The sequence below is a fragment of the Xiphophorus hellerii genome, chromosome 14 (assembly GCF_003331165.1).
Source record: "Xiphophorus hellerii strain 12219 chromosome 14, Xiphophorus_hellerii-4.1, whole genome shotgun sequence".
Lineage (NCBI taxonomy): Eukaryota > Metazoa > Chordata > Actinopteri > Cyprinodontiformes > Poeciliidae > Xiphophorus > Xiphophorus hellerii.
The window spans coordinates 22417002-22436660 of NC_045685.1; the positions used below are offsets into that span (position 1 = coordinate 22417002).

Here is a 19659-nt window from a genome sequence, read left to right on the forward strand (position 1 = left end):
AATAAAACCAGGATGTTAGAGCACATCACCCAGTTCTAAAGTCCCTACACTGGCTCTCTGTAGCTCAGAGAATAGACTTTAAAATATTGTTGTTAGTTTATAAATCACTGAACAGTTTAGCACCACAATAACATTAAAGATCTCCTGCCTTCCAGACCTCTCAGGTCTTCTGGTTCTGGTTCTGCTCTGCATCCCCAGAACCAGAACCAAACAAGGAGGAGCAGCATTCAGCTTCTATGCACCATAAATCTGGAACAAACTTCCAGAAAACCGCAAAACAGCCGAAACACTGAGTTCATTTAAATCTAGACTAAAACCCACCTGATTGGAGCTGATTTTGAAACGTCATACATGAAATATTATTCAATTTATTTTATGTTTATTGATTATTTTTATTGTGGCATTTGACTAAGTGTAATGCTTGTTGCGTCTTTCATAATTGGTGACTGTACATTTTATATTTGTTATGATCTAAAGCACTTTGAACTTCCTTATTGCTTAAATGTGTTGTATAAATAAACGTGACTTTTTTCATGTTATTTAATACAGACATGTTTCTACTCAATGTACTTGGGGTTGAATCTCTGCTTCATATGGACTGCGTTGTCTTCTAGTCTTTCTTGTCTTCAATAGGACATTTTATTGATATCTGAAATCAAAACCTAATCAGTCCCAACTCTGATTTCAAAGCTAACCTGAGCTTGTTATTTTTTTTAAACGGTTCTCAAATAACAACCACCAACAAACAATGTCCTTATGTGTGTGTGTTATCTTTCTGTCACTTCCTGCAACATGAAGTCCTGAGCTCTGATTTCCTGCCCTGTCAGGCAGAAAGTGAGGCGGGAGGGTCAGACAATACAATGAACTGCCAGAATAGGTTATCAACCACAGAGGAGCCCTAAAGATCTAAATTCAGTTCATAGTATTTATACAGAGGTCATCCCAGGACAAACTATAAACACACACACAGGGATGTGAACCATCACCGGTTATTGATGAAGACCTTTACCATTATTTTTGTTCAGTTTCAGTGGATAAGAGGAACAAATCCAGACACAGAGTTTGATTCAACCAGACAGAAGGAAATAAAAACAATGCTCATTGTGTCGTTCATGATGCAACTGGACACAATCGGAGAAACTGTCCCAAAGTTCAAGGACTTTAATCTATCATGAACTGCGTTTCAGTTCAACAAAGAAAAATCAGAGAAGTGCAATTAAAAAATAAATGTCCTTTTTCTTTTTTTTTTTTTTTTTTTTTTTTTTTTTTTTTTTTTTTTTTTTTTTTTTTTTATAACCCCTCCAGGGGGTCTTTTTGTGGGCTCTAGAGTCCCTTTTCATGAAGTAGGCTGACAGGAAAGGGGGAGGGAGAGGGGGGAAGACATGCGGTAAATGTCGCCGGGTCCGGGAGTCGAACCCGCGACAGCCGCGTCGAGGACTTGAGGCCTCCAAATGTGGGTCGCGCTAACCCCTACGCCACCACGGCACGCCCTAAATGTCCTTTTTCAATAAAATGTTTTTATGTCCAAGAAATTAATAATTTTTGTGTAAAACGTGTGTAATTTGACTCAGTCCTAATTGCATAGATGAAATAACACATTATGATTGTTTCATTCCTTAGATACCTAATGAATGTAATTAGCATCAAACCTAAATTTACACTAATGCAAAGTTTAAAATTATAATCTCTGCGGAATTTAACACCCGATTGACTGGAAAACCATGAGTAGTACACATTTTTTTGTAAAACTGGACATAAATTCAGAATTATGATATTACTGATAAAAACAACGTGACTTTTGATCAATCTTTGAGCATTTTTTTCTTGAGTGAGTGGTGTTCAAACCTTTAGTCCTAATGGCCAAAATAGTCAAGTTAAAAGCACATCCAGGTTCTTTTATGATTTTTTTTAATTAAATGCAAAAATTTATGTGACTTTCATTATCTTATCTGCTCAGATAATAAACTAATTATTAACTTTTTTAGCAAAGGGTCATAAAAAGTAAATATTTTGGGGGGGTTGAGGGTCTGATTACTTTCTGAGAAAGAGTTGCTATATTTGTAGTCTTATAAAACTACAAAATCACTGCAAATGCAAAAATCACTTTAGACGTAAATGAATGTTTTAACTTTTTTTTTGTAAATTTAAGATTTTATTTGTCTGCAAAAATTATTAATCTAAATCAATTCAAAACAAAATTATCCATCTGCATCAATCACCTGTGCTTACAGGTCACTTTTGCCTCACTCTGGAACTGTAGAGAGGGGCCACACAAAATCGTTCAGAGGGCCACGGATGGCCCCACGGACCGCACTTTGGACACTCCTGATCTCCATTGATTCCGAAAGTTAAAAACAAAAACACACCATTCTCCACCTCTTGTAATGCACACCCTCAAAATCTTGTTTTCTTTCCTGTTTTTCCCACTTCTATCACCCAACACACAACCCACACATGGTCAACAAAGTGCAAACACACACACACGCACATTGAGAAGCTCCTACGTAAGTGGACCTCCGTTCTTAGAGGATATCTTAAAAAACATCTCCGCCCTTCCACACACAGGTCGAGAGGTTGCGTTACTTTCTGTGTGTGAAGCCCTAAAATGTCCCTCGGGCTGGTATCTGAGTTTGAATCTGAGAGGAAGTAACGCAGCAGCATTAACTTCCCGGCTGGTTCAGCTTGGCACATTTTCTGTCATGATCTGAAAATAGAACAGGGAGCAGAGTGAACCCGGTGAAACCCAAGTTTAGATCTGCACGGCCCCGTGTGTTTGTCTGTCTGTCAGTCAGCATTACTGCATGTTATTTAAGGAGCAGGAGCCGGCGAGTAGCTAGCTCTTGTCTTATAGCACCATTGTGCATAAACACCAATATGGTATGAGCCGCAGTAGTTTTCATTTTTCCATCGAATTGTGCAAATTGGATTTAATTATCTTAATGGAAGCATGGCGATTAAAAAAAAACAACAACAAAAACTCACTTTTTTGTTACATTTTTGCGCTAGACTAGCTAGGTTTCAAATGTGATGCAATTCTTTGTCGATATTCCACTGCTGCCGTAAAAACACAACTTCGCAATTGCTGTGTTTACCTTTGATAAGAAACGCAATGAAAATCACATATAAATAAGTTTATTGACGCGATAAAAGAACAAACTTTCCCCCATACCACTTCCTGCTGTTTTCTTCTCCTTTCCGCCAGCAGCAGCGTTCGGTTGTTGATCACGTGACTCCTGTGTTGCAAAAGTTTCCACCCCAAATTTTATTTTCGTAACTCCACTTTGGTCAATGTAAACGCAGGTGTGTTTTTTCAGCTGTATTAAATTTAGTGTATTTTGCAAAACCAAGTCAACACTTTTTTGCATCACACACGTCATGTGATCAATGACTGGATGTTACTGCTGTCGGAAACGGCGAAGAAGACAACAGGAAGTAGTAAGAGGATGACAGCAATGACTTATGTGAACAAACTTATTCACCTGTGATTTTAATTCTTATTTAATAGAAACACTGTGAAAATGTGCGTTTTTTTGATTTTTCAAGATTAGCCGAATATTGACAAAGTTTTGTGTACATTTGTAAGGGAAATGCAAAAACTCAAAAATCTTGAGTTTTTTCAAAATTGGCAACTTTCCATGGAGCAAATTTGCTTTCATAATTCCAATTTGTGCAGATGTATGATCAATGGAAATTAAATTATACAGTCAACAGATACAAGACAACAGATTATAATCAGAAGTGTTTCAAGTTTTTATTCCTGGTTTGGATGGATGAGAAAACTTATTGTTTCTCTGGAAGTCCTTCACTCTGCACACAAACACAAGCACTTGCTGTCAAATTCAATCACTTTTGCACCTGTAGACAAACAGATGCAGGAGTGAGGAAAAGCAATCCACACAATGTCATTAAAGCATTACTAAATTCCAGCATCGGTGGTCAGAGTGACTTGATAACTTATAAATAAATAAACCTATAAATAAATAAATACAGTTTCCATAAACCAAAGCCTTCTCTTCATGTTAATAATCTTCTACAGGAGGGAAAACCTTCAGATTCCAGTACTGACAGCAGCACTGCTATCTGCTCCTTCCTATGTTTATATCCAGAATGGGATTTATTACCTCCATACGATGACTCTGCCTGCTTCTCCTCCCACTATTTCCTTGCTGCTCCATTATAATTTCTATAAATGGACATGGTGTCTGTTTTCCAGAGTGAAGGAAATGCTCACTGCTAGTCCTTGAATGGTTTAAAATACAGACCTTTAAAATATCTGGGGTTGTGACGTTCATAGCAAAGAACATGTCAGTGTAAAATTGTAATAAGCTGTTTGGCATTGGCCCTTTGAACTTTTGTACATTGTTTCCCATTATTTTAAAAGGGTTGAGGTTGTTTGCCCACCTGGTAGTCCTGTAGACTCGTTTGATTGGGGACCATTTTACAACATCAGTTATATTTTCAGCTGGTGTGGTTCTCTTCCACAAATTAACTAAATCCTTTGGAAAACCAGTTCCTCTGGTGTTGCACCAAAAACCATTGAAGAAACAACACAAAAACATCTGAAGAAGACACTGGCAGCTTCCTTCTACATAAAATTTAAACAAAAATGGAGTAGCGTTAGATTTTAGAGGTTGTAGGATTTCTCTTTTGTCTTTGGAAAAGACAACAAGCCATTTCTCTATTAGTGTGAGATTCCTGCATTTGTGTTGGTTGTATTATTTACCCAGAATGCCCTGCGCTGTAGACTTCTTCCTGCTTTTGGAGGGGACTCCGCGCCAGTTGGCATACACACATGCATTCCAACTTCACCAGAGTTCACTTTAACCAAACCAGGACCTAGGTTTATAGGCGGACCAGAGTAAAATTTTTGGTCCACATCAGAGTCTGATTATGCCTTCACACCTCCCCAAGTGAAGAGGAGTTGGATTAAAGCAGATTAAACAGGCCTGGTGTGAATGCACCCTTAAATAAACTTGCAAGCCCAGCGCTAGCAGGAGAAACAGTTTGTCTTTTTTTGCCAAACACCAATGAGAAATCAAACAATCACTAAAATCTGGCGTCACTCCATTTTTGTTTACATTTTTGAAGGAAGTTGTGCTCAGTGTCTTCTTCAGAGGTTTTTGTGTTTTTTCCTTCAGTGGTTCATTGTGTAGCGCCCCCACAGGTGAGGAGGGGAACAGGTTTTCAAAGGATTTGGTTTGTTTGACACAGTGCAGTGTGGAAGAAAACCACAATAACTGATAAGGTAACAAATGTATCAATTTTGGTCCCAAATCAAACCGAGTCACCGGGCTATCAGGTGTGAAAACACTGTTAGTGTGATAGACCAACACAAAGTGGTGCAGAACTGTGGAGTGAACCCGGCAAGTTTAGATCTGCCCGGCCCCAGGTGTTTGTCTGTCTGTCAGCCAGCATTGCTGCATGTGTTATTTAAGGAGCAGGAGCCGGCGAAACAAAAGTGTTAAAGTGTAAAGTGTGACATTATGTTAGTTTAAATTTAGCTGTTCTGTGAAAACCTCAGAGGGAAGATGGATACTTAGCCAGACAAGGAGCTGAAGGGAAAATGGAAACTAATTCACATGAAAAATGGATGGAAACATTGCAATTAAGTGGTATAAATCAAAGAATATCAGTGGATTACAATGGCCTAGACAAAGTACAGACCTAAATCCAATTGAGAATCTTTGGGAAAGACCTAAAATTTATATTTTTATACAGTCTCTATTCAATTGTAGCTACATTGTGTCTAAATGTGTTAAGAAGCTTTAAGTTCAAGCTTTCTAAAGCTCATCATCCAATCAGACTTCACTTCAGGAAAAGGAAACATGCCACATCAATAATGCTAAAGAGTTTTAGGTCAGTCACTGAAGTAGAAATTAATCTTTGTGGCTGAAGTGTTGTGTTTTGCTTTGAATGTCATGTCCATTTATCACTTTGTTTTAGCAGTGAGATTAGATATAAGTTAGGGCTGCAGCAGGGAGGTAAATGTCTGATGGCACCAGGAAATTGTGTTTAGACAAAGGCAGGAAGTTAAGCGCAGAGTTCGCCTCATTAAGGAGGCAAACACCGACTTATGGAAAGTACAAAAAAAGTTGGACAAACAAGATGATGGAGGGCAAGTAGAACAGCTGTTTACCTTTGTTACCCATTCAGTCATACATTTGTACATTTGTACAATGAGGCAAAAGACGGAAAGCTAAAATGCTAGCTCAAGTCTTAAAATGTAGAAACAATTAAGTTGGTGTAAGAAAGGTTGCAAATAAAAAATATTGAAGGCCATTAGCATTTTAGCACAGATTTTGCTAATGCTTACATTTCTCCTCACTAGAATCAGATTAGCATCTTCGCTAAGCTAAGCAAGGCTAATGTGTTACCTTATCTTAGAAAGTGGCGACAAATATTAAACCTTGACAAATGTACAAATGAAAAACTTAGCAATCAGTGCTACTATTTGGAGCTTAGCACTGTAACTAACACAGATTTGCTTTTTAAACCATTTTATCAGGTAAATAAATTTGTGTCTACGCTAGGCTAAAGAAGACTAATGTCTTGACAACGTGTTACTCAAATAAACAGAAAAGGTTATAGTAACATAACATAAATAAAAACTTTTAGTGGTAATGAATCCTATTGCTAGCATAGAAATGCTTCCTCTCTATAATTTTATTTAATAAAGCAAATTAGCATCTTGGTTGAGCCAAACCGGAGTGGGTAGGAGAAACAACAATAACACATTTAATATTATAGTAATTATAGTTCAAGACATTCAAGAAGTACGCAAGTTAGCATACTTCTTAAAGTGTATATATATATTTTTTTACTTTATTAATTATATTATCATTACACACCTCTCAAAAAATGACAATTTATGATTTTTCTAGAGAAATCTACTATTTAAATTCTTAACATTTGGGATTAGTCCTGAGATTTGCTTGTCTGTGTTCATTTTTTAAAATATTATTCTGTATATTAATGAATTCCTTCTATAAAAAAGGAGGTTTTGGATGTTTTGACACATTTCGCCAAAGCCCCAGAGCTGTCCCCTTACCTCTAAACGTGACACTGGCCAGAGGGTCAGATCGCCTGAGGTTGTTAGCCCGCTGAAGAACGCAGCGCAACATGGCTAAAGCAGAATCCAACTGGGATGAAGGGCTGAAAAAAGTCCCTTGGATCTGACAGTTTCAGATCTGAATGAAAGAGAAGTGACCGAGTTCAGAAGGTCGAAAAGATCCAGGGCGGAAGAAGCAATGGCTTACATAACGAGGCATCCACAATAATCAGCCTTGGATGGGAAATAAAGATCTTCTCAGCTTCTTCTGGAAAAAAATCTCCACCAGATGAAGTTGTTTAAGCGTAAAAAATGAAGCTGATTATCCACGGATTGTCCTCTCACTCTGTCTGTTTCAGTGTTTTCTCGTTTCTTTCTCTCTCTGAATCTCTGGTGGAGAAAAACTGCAAGCCTGTCAGGAACACACACCTCACATTCAAAGGAAATCTCAACATTTCCTGTTCTCTTTTCCTCTCTTATCTCCTGATTGTTTCCTTTTCAGCCAAATATTTGCCAGAAAAAAATCGGTTTCTACTCCCTTCACTCATTTTGTCTCTGTGTGTAGTTGTTCTTTTGGTAAATGTTTAGGTCTGATTTTAATCTGATCTTTTCAGTGAAATAAAACGGCTAAAAATTTTGTTTTCAAAACTGCATTACAACCTTTTTTAACCTCTAAAATATGTTACGGCATTTGAGAAAATCTGCAGGTTTACTTAAGATTTCAACAGACACGTTGTCTGAAAATGAAAGCATATAATCAAAAAATACAAAATTGATTTAATAGATAGTTACTGGTTTAGAAATGTAGTTACATAAACAGAATGTTTTTGCTTTTGTTAACTGTATTAAACATCATTTACATATTCAGGCAAATTGTTTGACTAACCTTTATTTGAAAATTTATTTCATTTTATTTAAAAATCACCAGTTTTAGGTCCATACCACGGTAAATACAAGCACACACAGTAAAATAGCGCCGCCTACTGGTGGCAAACTGTGTACACAATGTTCCATTACTTTGGAGAGAAAGCGAAACTAAAATTTACAACAAAGTAATTTCTACGGCTTTAATACAGTTGATAAAAACTTTTTAATACTTAGTAGAGAAGCTATAATCAAAATACTTTTTGATAAAAAAATTTAGAAATACAAAACTAAATTTTATCAAATAAAAACAATTCTTAGAGGTGATGCAATTAATTTCAAATGAATTATAATTACAACAAAGCAAGCCTACATACATATTATAGTATATGATTAAGAAATTATGCATAATACTAATATTAAAATATTGATGATGACATAATGAGGCAAAAACATGTGTACATAAAACAAATTAAAACATTAACAATTACAGAGGCAACCACAGGATTTATGAATGGCATAAATCGTCGGAGTAAATAAGGTAAATAAGGAGTAAATAAGGTAGTCTTCGTCACACTCCTATTTGATAATTAATAATTTACTTTATTAAATAAAATTATAGAGATGAAACATTTCTATGCAAGCAATAATGTCAGTTATCACTACAAGGTTTTTATTTCTGTTAATATTTTCATATTTTTACTTGATGTCCATACATTATATTAGCCTTTTTAGCCTAGCATAAATAAAAATTTATTTACGAAATAAAATGCTTTAAGAAGCTTAAAAAAGGACAAAAACAATCTGTGCTAGCGATAGTGTTAATCACTAAAAAGTATTAGAAATTGCTAAGTTTTCAGTTATGTATTTGTAGCCTTACTTAGCTTAGCAAAGATGCTAATCTGGTTCTAGTGAAGAGAAATATTAGCGCTAGCGATGTCAGTGCTAATATGCTAATATTAGTAGTGGATGATTTAGACATTATCTTATCTGTATATATTTATTGTATATATTTGTGCATATGTGTATAAATATTTTCATCGATGTGAATAGTTACACACAGTGTTAGCGAGGGTCTTCAGTGATGTATTTGGAACTATGTGACATTACATTATAACACTGAGGTTTAAGTTAAATTTCTTGGCCAACATTTGGCTGGTATTTGGTGTCAAATATGAAAATAAAGAGTAGAACAACACACGTTTTCTAAAAATGGATTACTGACAACTGAGTGGCAAATAATTCAACAAGTGTTCATAATGGTTTATTCAGGTCCAGGCTCTTGCCTGGATAGTCACAAGTTGGTCTTTGTGTCCTGCAGGCTCTGGCATACAGTATATCACACAGGGAAACCTTTGTACTCAAACAGTGTCATAAGTTTAAAGCACGGTCAGAGAACTCAGTCGTACTAAATGTTTACTTAAGATGAACGAAGCAACCAATCTGTAGGTAAAACTGTATTTTCAGCACCTGGAAAAATCAGTTTGTGGTGTACTTTGTACTGACAAAGTATGAAGTACTTTTAGTAGTCTAACAATCACTGACAATTGATTGTCAGGGATTGCGGTGTACTTTGTCAGTACAAAGTACACCACAGTCCCTGACAATCAATTGTCAGTGACTGTTAGATTTAACACGCCATTGTTTTTTTTATTTTTAAGTAGTTAGGAGGCAAGGTGGCAGGACTTGAAACTGCTGCTGCTGCGCAAGTTACTCAACAGGTAACCAAAGAATGAATGAGTTGCTAGGTAACCAAAGAGCGAGTGAGTTAGTTGATCCCGCCCAGCGAGCTTAGCTAGCCAGGAGAGGTTGAACAGCTAAAGTCTTTTTTTCTGCCTATCAGTTCAGTGAATATTCTATATATTGATTATTCTATCAGACGTATTATCTATTGATATTGATCAAATGTCTACCGCAAAGTATACTATTACTGATTTACTGTCCAGCTCTACCTAGATAGTAGGTATAACACCTGAAATGTGGTCAGTTTAAGAAATGTTGTCTGTCTAATAACTTTTTATTGGTTTCAGTCTAATTGTTGGACCAGCTGCTTCATTCAGTGCCTCATGAGCATGACTGTGAGAGGGAGGAGTGTTGGGGTTCCCAGAGGATAAACTCTGCTGAAAGACCGGTGCTAACTATAAACACAACCAGGCTTCAGAGGAAACAGTGACATTCTTCTTCCCTATCTGCCACTTCGTTCCCAATTTAGCTGCTCACTCTTTCCCGTCATCCTAACATCTTTCTGTGTCGGCCGCACCCTATAAAACGCTAATATTAGAATGGTTTACCTAATAACCTTGCAGCTATTTTAGAGTTTGATGACAACTTCAACTGGAAAAGGCCCCGATATATGCAAGCAAAGATATTCAGCTTTTTGTCCCATAATTTCCCTAGACTTTTACTCAAACACATGGTCGCCATCCATACCTTCATAGGTGACACTGCAGTAGGCATCACTGATGTCGTCGTCCGGCGTTTGTAGGCGCTCCGCGCACAGAATGAACACACGCAGCATTGCTCAAACACACACAAGCACAGGTCCTTCAGATCCCATGAACACTAACACACACGCTGTGGTCCATATATCCCAAAGACACATCTAGGAAATCATGGAAGATTCATTTAAAGATAGAGAAGGAAATGAGAAGAGGAGGAATGAATAAGGGCTTGGAGAGCGACTGGTGGAGCAGCTGTCTCGCCCCCTCCAACCTCCAGCACTTGCATAGCCGAGCAATCGTCCACAAGCTGACTCATGCTCGGATACACACCGTCCCTTCAATCACAACTGGCTTAAAGGGCTACACACTCACAGAGTGGCCTTTATTTTCCAACCATCATCCTCCAAACAACATGACACTGTTTATCTACACACTCCTCTGCTGGAACAATCAAAGCATCATAGAGAAAATGAATTGGAGATTCAATTTGGACGAAATTTACTGGACAAGCAGAGCAGCTATGAGTATATAAATGATCTGATTAACGCTGGGCTGAGTGTATAAAAAGAGGCTTCAAGTAAAAGTGAATAAGGACAAATTTTATATTTGAACCCTTAAAAAATAACACAATTTTCCACAATTTTTAAAAGGGTGATATTATGTATTTTTCTGTCACATATAAAATTGTTACAATAACAAAACTTACTGGACAATAAATGATCCCAGACGTTGTAGCGATAAATGATAATATTGTTATTTAGAGACCATTTTGAAGTAATATAATGATAATGTCATAATAACGCAAGAAAAACACATTCAAAAGTCAGTAACCTTTAAATTAAAATTTAAACATGATAAATCAGGCAAATGGAAATTATTGAGCTCATTTTAGTTTGTTATACAATTAATTGATTTATTGCTAATTGTGACAAACCAAGACACAAACTGTCGTTTTGTTTATTTCAATCAAATTGTTGACATATTCACGACATGTTTGAGTACTTCTTTAACAGCTGTTGAATAGATTTTGTTTGTATTAACAGTCTTATTTAATTGCTCTACAGACTGATTGGTGTTATTAAAAGAAAGAAGGGGCTCGTTTTCACCAATTTTCATGGCTAGTTTTCACCAATTTTCATGGCTAGTTTTCACCAATTTTCATGGCTAGTTTTCAGTGTAGATTAGATCTTCTTTTGTGTTAAAATAGTACAAAGTAAACAGCACTCATTTCATGTATTTAAACTAAACTGTATGTATATCCAATCCATGGATAAAGTTTTTTTTATGTCCTACTTCTAAACTAAACAGTTGTGGTAAAAACACACACTCCAGAAGTAAGTACTTTACATCGAGGCCTTTTACTGTAGTAATATTAAATCATAAGGCAGAAAAAGACATTATTATTATAGACTATAAAATTAAATATACAATTTATTGTCCAACTACATGAATCAAACCCAGAACCCCAACCCTTTGTGCCGTATGACGGAGATAATCCGAATCTCATGGTTTGGATCAGTAAGCAAAGCGGTCAGAGAGAAAGGCAGTTAGGGGAATTCAGTCTAAACTTTTGACTTTACAGACTGTAAAACTTCTCACAGTGACTTCACTTCACATATTTTCACCAACTGCCAAAGAATAATATTAAAAACCAAAGTGTTATACATTCAGACAAGAACAAATGATGTTTGCTAGTCAGTGCAGGCTGGGATATGTCAGGAGGAGATTTCTGTTGCCCTTCTATTTATAATCCAACCCACTTGGCTGCAGGTATTTAGACAGTGTGTGTGTGCGTGTGTGTGTCCTGGTGGGAAGTTTGCTAACTTTAGAGTGGGGGATAAAGCTCAGTATGTTGACCCCACATTGTACGTTGTTGTTTAGCAAGAACCACTTGTGCAAAATTCACTTTTTGTACTTCCATTTGGGTCTCTCCTGTTTCTACAAACAAGCCAAGCACAAAAAATACAAACAAAATACTGTTTTATGGTAATAATTTAATATTTTTAGGTGGTTGGACAACAGGTCGTTTTAAAAACTTTATAATTATCAAGTCACAGTGGCTGGGCAAGCACTGCCCGTTACCTAGCAACCCCAGACGAGCCCAGTCCATCACTTAGCAACCCAAGCGGAGCGCCACCCACAGACGAGCAGCAAGCTAGCTAACTGGTTTTACCGCTGTATTCAACGGGTGCTATAAAAGACAGGTGTTTTGTTATTGACTTACCATTCAGAAATCTCTTGCTACTTTCTTAATAGTTGTTCATGAGTCTTTACTTCTGCTTCTGAGTCTGATTCAGGGTAAAAGATGTACGGCCGTGTCCGTACAATTGTGAGTTTAATAAAGGTTGAGTTGGAGGGGCGTGGCCAGCAGCAGTTTATTTAGATTTAAAGTGAAAAGAGGCTCTAAAACTGCTAATTCTGAAAGGAGCACAAAATAAGACTAAAATCTCATTATCTAAGAATGATTTTGTGTAAAAAATGTAATTAACATGTTTTATACAGCACATATCTGTCCTTACCTGTTCACAGAAGCACTTAAGTATCAAAAATATTCCTGCTGTTCATTGCTATTTAGAGAAAATAACCAATGGCATGAAATGAGACCTAGGGTGAGTTATGAGGCATCAAACAAAGTCCTATTTCTTAATAATTACACACAGAATCACCATAAAAAAAAGGACAGAATTACATCTTTAGGGTCATTTATATGTTCAATTTTAACTATGTGAAACCAACTTAGCTTCATTATATAGTCAAAAATATTTAATCAATATCAAAATCAAGCACGGTTGCTTTGCAGCAAGAAGGTCTTTGGTTCGAATCCCGTCTTGGTACCATTCTGCATGAGTCTCCTCCGATCCTCCTCCAACTCCAAAGTCTCTGACCGCAGCTTTTCTCCCGGCCAGCAGTCGGCAGTAGTTTGGAGTCCAACTGGGAGAAGAAGAAGAAGAAGAACCGCTGACGTTAAAACTAGATTTTAAAAAATGTGATGTTATTCAAGCTAGGGCAGGGGTGTCGAACTCAATTTCCCCAAGGGCCACTTCAGCATATTGGCCACCCTCAACGGGCCACATTGACGGTATAAATCAGGAATGCCCAAGTGCAGTCCTCCAGACTGCAACTTTTAGATGCATCCCTGCTAAAACATACCCCAGACAAAAAGTTGACTTCCCTCATTAGCAGCAACTCAGTTCTGTAGAGGCCTATGAATGAGTCAATGATCCAGGTGTGTTAGAGAAAGAACGCATCTAAAGTTGCAGAGTGATAGGTCTGGAAAACTAGACTTGGGCAACCCTAGCATAAATGTATGAAAATACAATGTTAAAAATAAATTAAACAACATCTCATATTGTTAAATAACTGATTTTATGTATTCAAGTTTTAAATATTACATTTGAGTTTGCATGGATGTAAAATTACTGCTCAGTTTAAAAATATGCTCAGTATTTTTAAACTGCTCAGCTAAACTTCGCTCTTTAGCTCGTTAGCTTGTCGATGTTTCAGTTTTATTCACTGGGAAAATTAATCTTTGTCTGCTTTAAAGATAAGCAGACAAAGAATAAAAACAAGTTTTGATATTAACTCTCAACTTCATTCACAAAACGTTTTCGTTATTTATTACACAACCAACATGTATTTCACATGAGAACAAAACAATGAGGTGATGTTGCCTGTCCTTGAACACAACGCTGATCACTCTTCACCCTGTCACCAACTCACACACATCCTCATTGTGTTGTGTTCTGTAAATAAACAAAACACAAGCAAAATCAATAAACTATATGCATATTCCAGTATACTGAGTTTTGGTTTTACATCCATTCTATTTAAATGTAGTTTGTTTGTGCTTACCAATGTTTTCTGGCCGGATGTCTGGCACCGTTTTCCCCTGGTCAGTTCGTCCATGTCTGGTTTTAGTTCTTGTGCTGTGGCAATCCGCAAAATTTTCGTCAGTAATGCGCGATCAAGTCTTGGTCTTGTTTAAATTCATTATTGAAAACATCTGTTCGCACAGATAGGTGCTTCCAAACGTGGACAAAACACGAGCTGCATGGAGTCGAAGCTGTGGCATCAAATCAGGGGGCAGGAGACGGTAAAAGTCCTCGATTGAAACATCACGGAAGTTCGCTCTTTAGCTTGTTAGCTTGTCGATGCTTCAGTTCTTCTTCTTCTTCTTCTTTTCTATTATGGCGGATCACAAGCAGCTTTAAGGTGCATACCGCCACCTACTGTACATGAGTGTGTAGCAGCATTACTTCACATCTATTAAATTCTATTTTTTAATTTTGTATTCTTAAGATAAATAAACAATGCTTTCCTTAATTTGTGAATATCTGTTATGTTTCCTTCATTTCCTAATATACCTTTAAGATTCCATTCATGCCCTATATTTCTAACTATTCTCTTTAATTCTTCCCTTTCGAGTTCATATGACTTACAGTTCATCATTATGTGTTCTACATTTTCTTTCTCTCCACATCTCTCACATTTATCATTATTTTTCCTCCCTATTGTATAAAGCATGTCATTTAAGTAGGTATGACCTACTCTTAATCTACTAATTATTATTTCTTCTCTTCTGTTTCTTTCATTAATGCTTCGAATTCGAACTGACTTTTGTAATTCATATAATCTTCTTCCTTTCTTATCTTCATTCCACATTTTTTGCCATTTCTCCATTTCTTTACTTTTAATACGTGATTTCCCTTCCCCTTTCCCAAAAGGAATTGAAATTGTTATTTCCCCCTCTAAAGCCCTTTTAGCTAATTTATCTGCCTTTTCATTGCCTTTTACTCCTTCATGTGCTGGCACCCAACAAAACCAAACATCAATGCCACCCCTATATAATCTAAATAAAATATGATGAATTTCTAATACTAAATCTTTTCTATCGTTTCCTTCTCCCTTAATACTTTCTACTACTGCTTTGGAATCTGTGCACACCACCACCCTGTCTGGTCGGACCTCCTCAACCCATTGTAAGCTTAATATAACTGCCACCATTTCTGCTGTAAAAACCGACAATTGATCTGATATTCTTTTAGAAATAAATTTTTTAAACTCTGATATATATATTCCTATTCCCACATATCCTTTTAGATTCTTAGAACCATCTGTATAAATTGTAAGATAATTGTTATATGTATTTCTTAAATAAATATCAGTCTTGATCCCTATTTCATTTAAATTCCAATCATTTTTCATTGTATTAATTTTCAAATCTACATTAACCTCTGGTATTAACCATGGAGGAATAACGCTAATTGGATTAAAATGAGCTATTTCCTTGTCCTCTAATCTATACATTTTAATCCATTTCCTAACCATCCATCCAAATCCATTACTTTGGAACTTCAAATATTCCCAACAATTCTGTAAAATAATTGAATTCACATTATCATCTTTATTACTTTTAATTTTCATCCAATATGCTAAAGCTAATTTAATTCTCCTCATTTCCAGTGGAGTTTCCCCAGTTTCAATTAGAAGAGCATTAATAGGTGTTGTTTTTACTGCTCCTGTACATATACGTAAAGCCCTACACTGTAATCTTTCTATTTTTTGTAACGATGTTTTAGCTGCTGCTCCATATATTATACTGCCATAATCTATTATTGATCTCATGAGAGCCCTGTGCTTAATAATGACTGTCTATATGCACCCCAATTATTTCCAGCCACAGCCTTTAATAGATTAATAACTTTTTTACACTTGGTTTCTAAGTTATATAAATGTGTTTTCCATGAATACGAACTATCCAACCATAAACCTAGATATTTATATTCTGTTACTCTTTCTAACGTTTGTCCATATAATGTTATTGTTTCTATATTAATATTTCTCTTCTTTGTGACAACCATATAACAAGACTTGCTTGCTGATAATTTAAAACCCCATTCATAAGACCATTTTTCTACTTTACTAATTGCTTTTTTAATATTTCCTACCACATATTTAATATTTTTCCCCTTCATCCATATGACCCCATCATCTGCATATAGTGCAGATTTTATACATTTATCAGTATCATAGAAAATATCATTGATCATAATATTAAATAAAATTGGACTAATTACACTACCTTGAGGTATTCCATTTTCAACATTAAATTCTTTTGAATAATCATTCCCAATTTTTACTCTTATTTTTCTATCTAGCAGAAAATTTGCTATCCAATTATACATTCTCCCACCAATTCCCATCTGTTTCATTTTTATAAGTAATCCTTCTTTCCATAGTGAGTCATACGCTTTTTCTATATCAAAAAATACTATAATCATTAGTTCCTTCATTTTTAAAGCGTTCTCTATGTCATTACTGACTCTAGTTAGAGCATCCATTGTTGATCTTCCTGTTCTGAATCCACATTGATATCCATTAATTAGATTATTCTTCTCAAGAAAATATTCTAGTCTATTTACTATTATTTTCTCCATCCATTTACTTAAATGAGAAGTTAGAGCAATTGGTCTGTAATTATTTGGACAGGTAGGATCTTTACCTGGCTTATTAAATGGTAATATTATTGCCCTTTTCCAACTATTTGGTATCGATCCTTCTTTCCATATTTTATTAAATAATTTTAATATTAATTTCAGTGTTACTTCCGGCATCTGTCGAAACATAGCATAACATAATTGATCCTCCCCTGGAGCTGAATATCCTGTCCCTTTCATTACTGTTTTTATTTCTTTCATGGTTATATTCATATCTAATGTTGACATATATTTTTGATATTTTTCTAGTGAATTTTTATGATTTCCAATTTTTTGAATCATCTGCCTTCTATGAGTATCTGTCAACTGATCACCACTATGAACTGCCCCAAATGTCTCACCTAACAACTCTGCCTTATCTTTATTTAAAACCAATACCTCCTGTCCTCTAACTAAGGATGGAATATTAACATTATTCTTTTTCCCCATCATTTTTCTAAACATTAACCAAACATCTTTAAATTTATTTCTGAACCTATTGATGAACAATAATCTCTCCATGTTTTCTTTTTTGCATCCTTTATAGTTTTCCGAGCCTTTGCTCTTTTCCTTTTATAATCAATAAGGTTTTCGATTGTTAAATTTTTCTGTAATATTTTAAAAGCTTTATTACGATCTTTAATTGTTTTACTACATTCATTATTCCACCAAGGAACTACTTTCTTCTGACCTTTCACTTTTATTTTTGGTATACTATAATTTGCAGCATTTAAGATATGTTCTGTTATTTGATTTGTACATTCTTCAATATTACCTTTTAATGTTACTATATGACTTGTTTCTTCACATTTTGTTTTAAATTTAAACCAATTAGCTTTATTAAAGCACCATCTTATTAATGTTAACTCTTCTTGTCTATTTATATTGTCATCAATTATTGTACTTACTGGAAAATGATCACTCCCTACTGTAGACTCCCAATTAACATCCCATTCACATGCATTAACAAGACAGTCTGATATTAATGTAATATCAAGACATGAAACTGCATTTTTATGTATATTTACTCTTGTACCTTTTCCATTATTAAGACAAACTAATGACCTTTATCCATTAATTCTTCCACTATTTCACCATTATGATCTGTCTTCTTGCTACCCCATAGACTATTGTGAGCATTAAAATCTCCACACCAAACTTCTCTTCTATGTATTTTCCCTATTTCCTTAAATATTTCACTATCAAGATTTTTACATGGACTATAATAATTTATAATTTTAATATTTCCATATTTCCTTAAATTAAATATTTCTATATTAACACATTCTAATTTTTTATTTAATGAGTTTTTCTTATAAGCAATTCCTTCCTTAATTAAGGTGGCACATCCTCCTCCACTACCATTACTTCTATCCTGTCTTTCTATGTTATATCCAGGAATTTTAAAATCTAAATTTGAATTTAACCATGTTTCTTGTATGCATATTATATCTGGTATTATTTCTAATTCATAAACATACTTTTTAAATTCTTGTCCATTGGCTATTAAACTTCTGGCATTCCATTGAAGAATATGAAGAACCATCTTGTATCCTAATCCTGACCATTTTCTGTTGTTTCACTCAAAATGGTATGAATCTGATCTGCTTGAATTTCTTTCATATCTAGGAACCTCCCTGCTGCTGTTACTATTGCTTTTATTTTATCACTTCTCTTCTTCATTTGGACTGTAACATTAATAATATGACATATAAATGCTACAAAGTTTTCTTTTTTCACCATCATTGTATTTTCCTCTACTTTACATTTATGCACACATGTATTATACGTATTTAATGTTGGCATTAGTATTTGTCTCTGATCATTCTGTCCTTCATTTTTGTTCCGAGAAGTGTAACTTTGATCTGTTTCTCCCAGCCTCATTCCTCTTGTACTATCTTTCTTTACTCTTTTTAATGCTTCTGCATATGAAACTTTTTCTGTTATCTTGATTTTCTGTGCTTCTTTAGCTTCCCTTTGAACTATACATCCACCATAGGCTGCACTGTGATCACCTCCACAGTTACAGCATTTGATTTTAGCATCTTTGTCACACTTTCCAAATTCATGTGGACCTCCACATCTTGCACATCTAATTTTTCCCTTACATTCTTTTGCAACATGTCCCATTCTTTGACAGGTAAAACATCTGAGCGGTTTCGGGATGTATTCTCTAACTTTATAGTTCATAAATCCTAGCTGAACATTTTCTGGCATTTTGTTTTCAAACTGTAATATCACAGCCATAGTATCTTTGAGTTCCCCTTCTCTTCTACTTTTAATCCTGATGGTATTTGTTATTTTCCCTCCTTTGATTTCATTCTTCACCTCCTCCATTGTCATTTCAAGTGGAACTCCTGAAATTACTCCTCTCAACCTTGCCATATAACCTGGTATATATGATTTAATTCTTTCTCCCATCAGAGTTTTCATTTTGATTATCTTCTGTTGTTGTGCCTCACTGATAGCTTGAATTATCACTTTTCTGTTGTTCATGATTCTGGCCGTTTTAATTTTCCCTATCTCTTCCTCTATTGCTTTGGTTATCTTTATCGGATGAATATAACCCCTTTCTTGCTGAAATTCCACCACAACTTTGTATTCCACTTCTGATTTACTGTTATCTTGTTCCCGTGAACTCACTCTTTGATTTATTGTTGTCCTTTTACTGCCTTCCGCTCCTGGCTCACTTTCATCCGACCAACTTCTTGCCCTTTCATGTCTCTTTCTGATTGCTCTTTTCATTTTTGCTGACCTCGATATCATCCACTCCATTTCCTTTCCACTATTTCCTCCTGATGTAGAAGCCATGCTACTACAGTCAATGCAC

The 19659-nt window shown here is 35.5% G+C and overlaps 1 protein-coding gene and 1 long non-coding RNA gene across 13 annotated transcripts in view; both read right to left on the reverse strand.

The window, feature by feature from the left end:
• Positions 1 to 10637, reverse strand: part of dysf (dysferlin, limb girdle muscular dystrophy 2B (autosomal recessive)) — an 88357-nt gene extending 77720 nt beyond the window's left edge. For 8 of the 12 annotated variants that reach the window (XM_032583406.1, XM_032583402.1, XM_032583398.1 and 5 more), the window contains exon 1: positions 10343 to 10637. In XM_032583406.1, the coding sequence (XP_032439297.1) occupies positions 10343 to 10430 (88 nt within the window). In that variant the 5' untranslated portion in view covers positions 10431 to 10637. Of the gene's footprint in view, positions 1 to 7048; positions 7445 to 10342 lie in introns of those variants that run through there. The other 4 variants (XM_032583405.1, XM_032583407.1, XM_032583400.1 and 1 more) reach the window with 2 other exon arrangements.
• Positions 10638 to 12327: 1690 nt separating this feature from the next.
• LOC116732471 (uncharacterized) lies at positions 12328 to 14256 on the reverse strand. The gene is made up of 2 exons (XR_004341799.1): positions 14206 to 14256; positions 12328 to 13284 (listed from the first exon to the last, which is right to left on the reverse strand). It is a non-coding gene; the product is annotated as an uncharacterized LOC116732471 (long non-coding RNA).
• Between the last annotated feature and the right edge of the window lie 5403 nt (positions 14257 to 19659).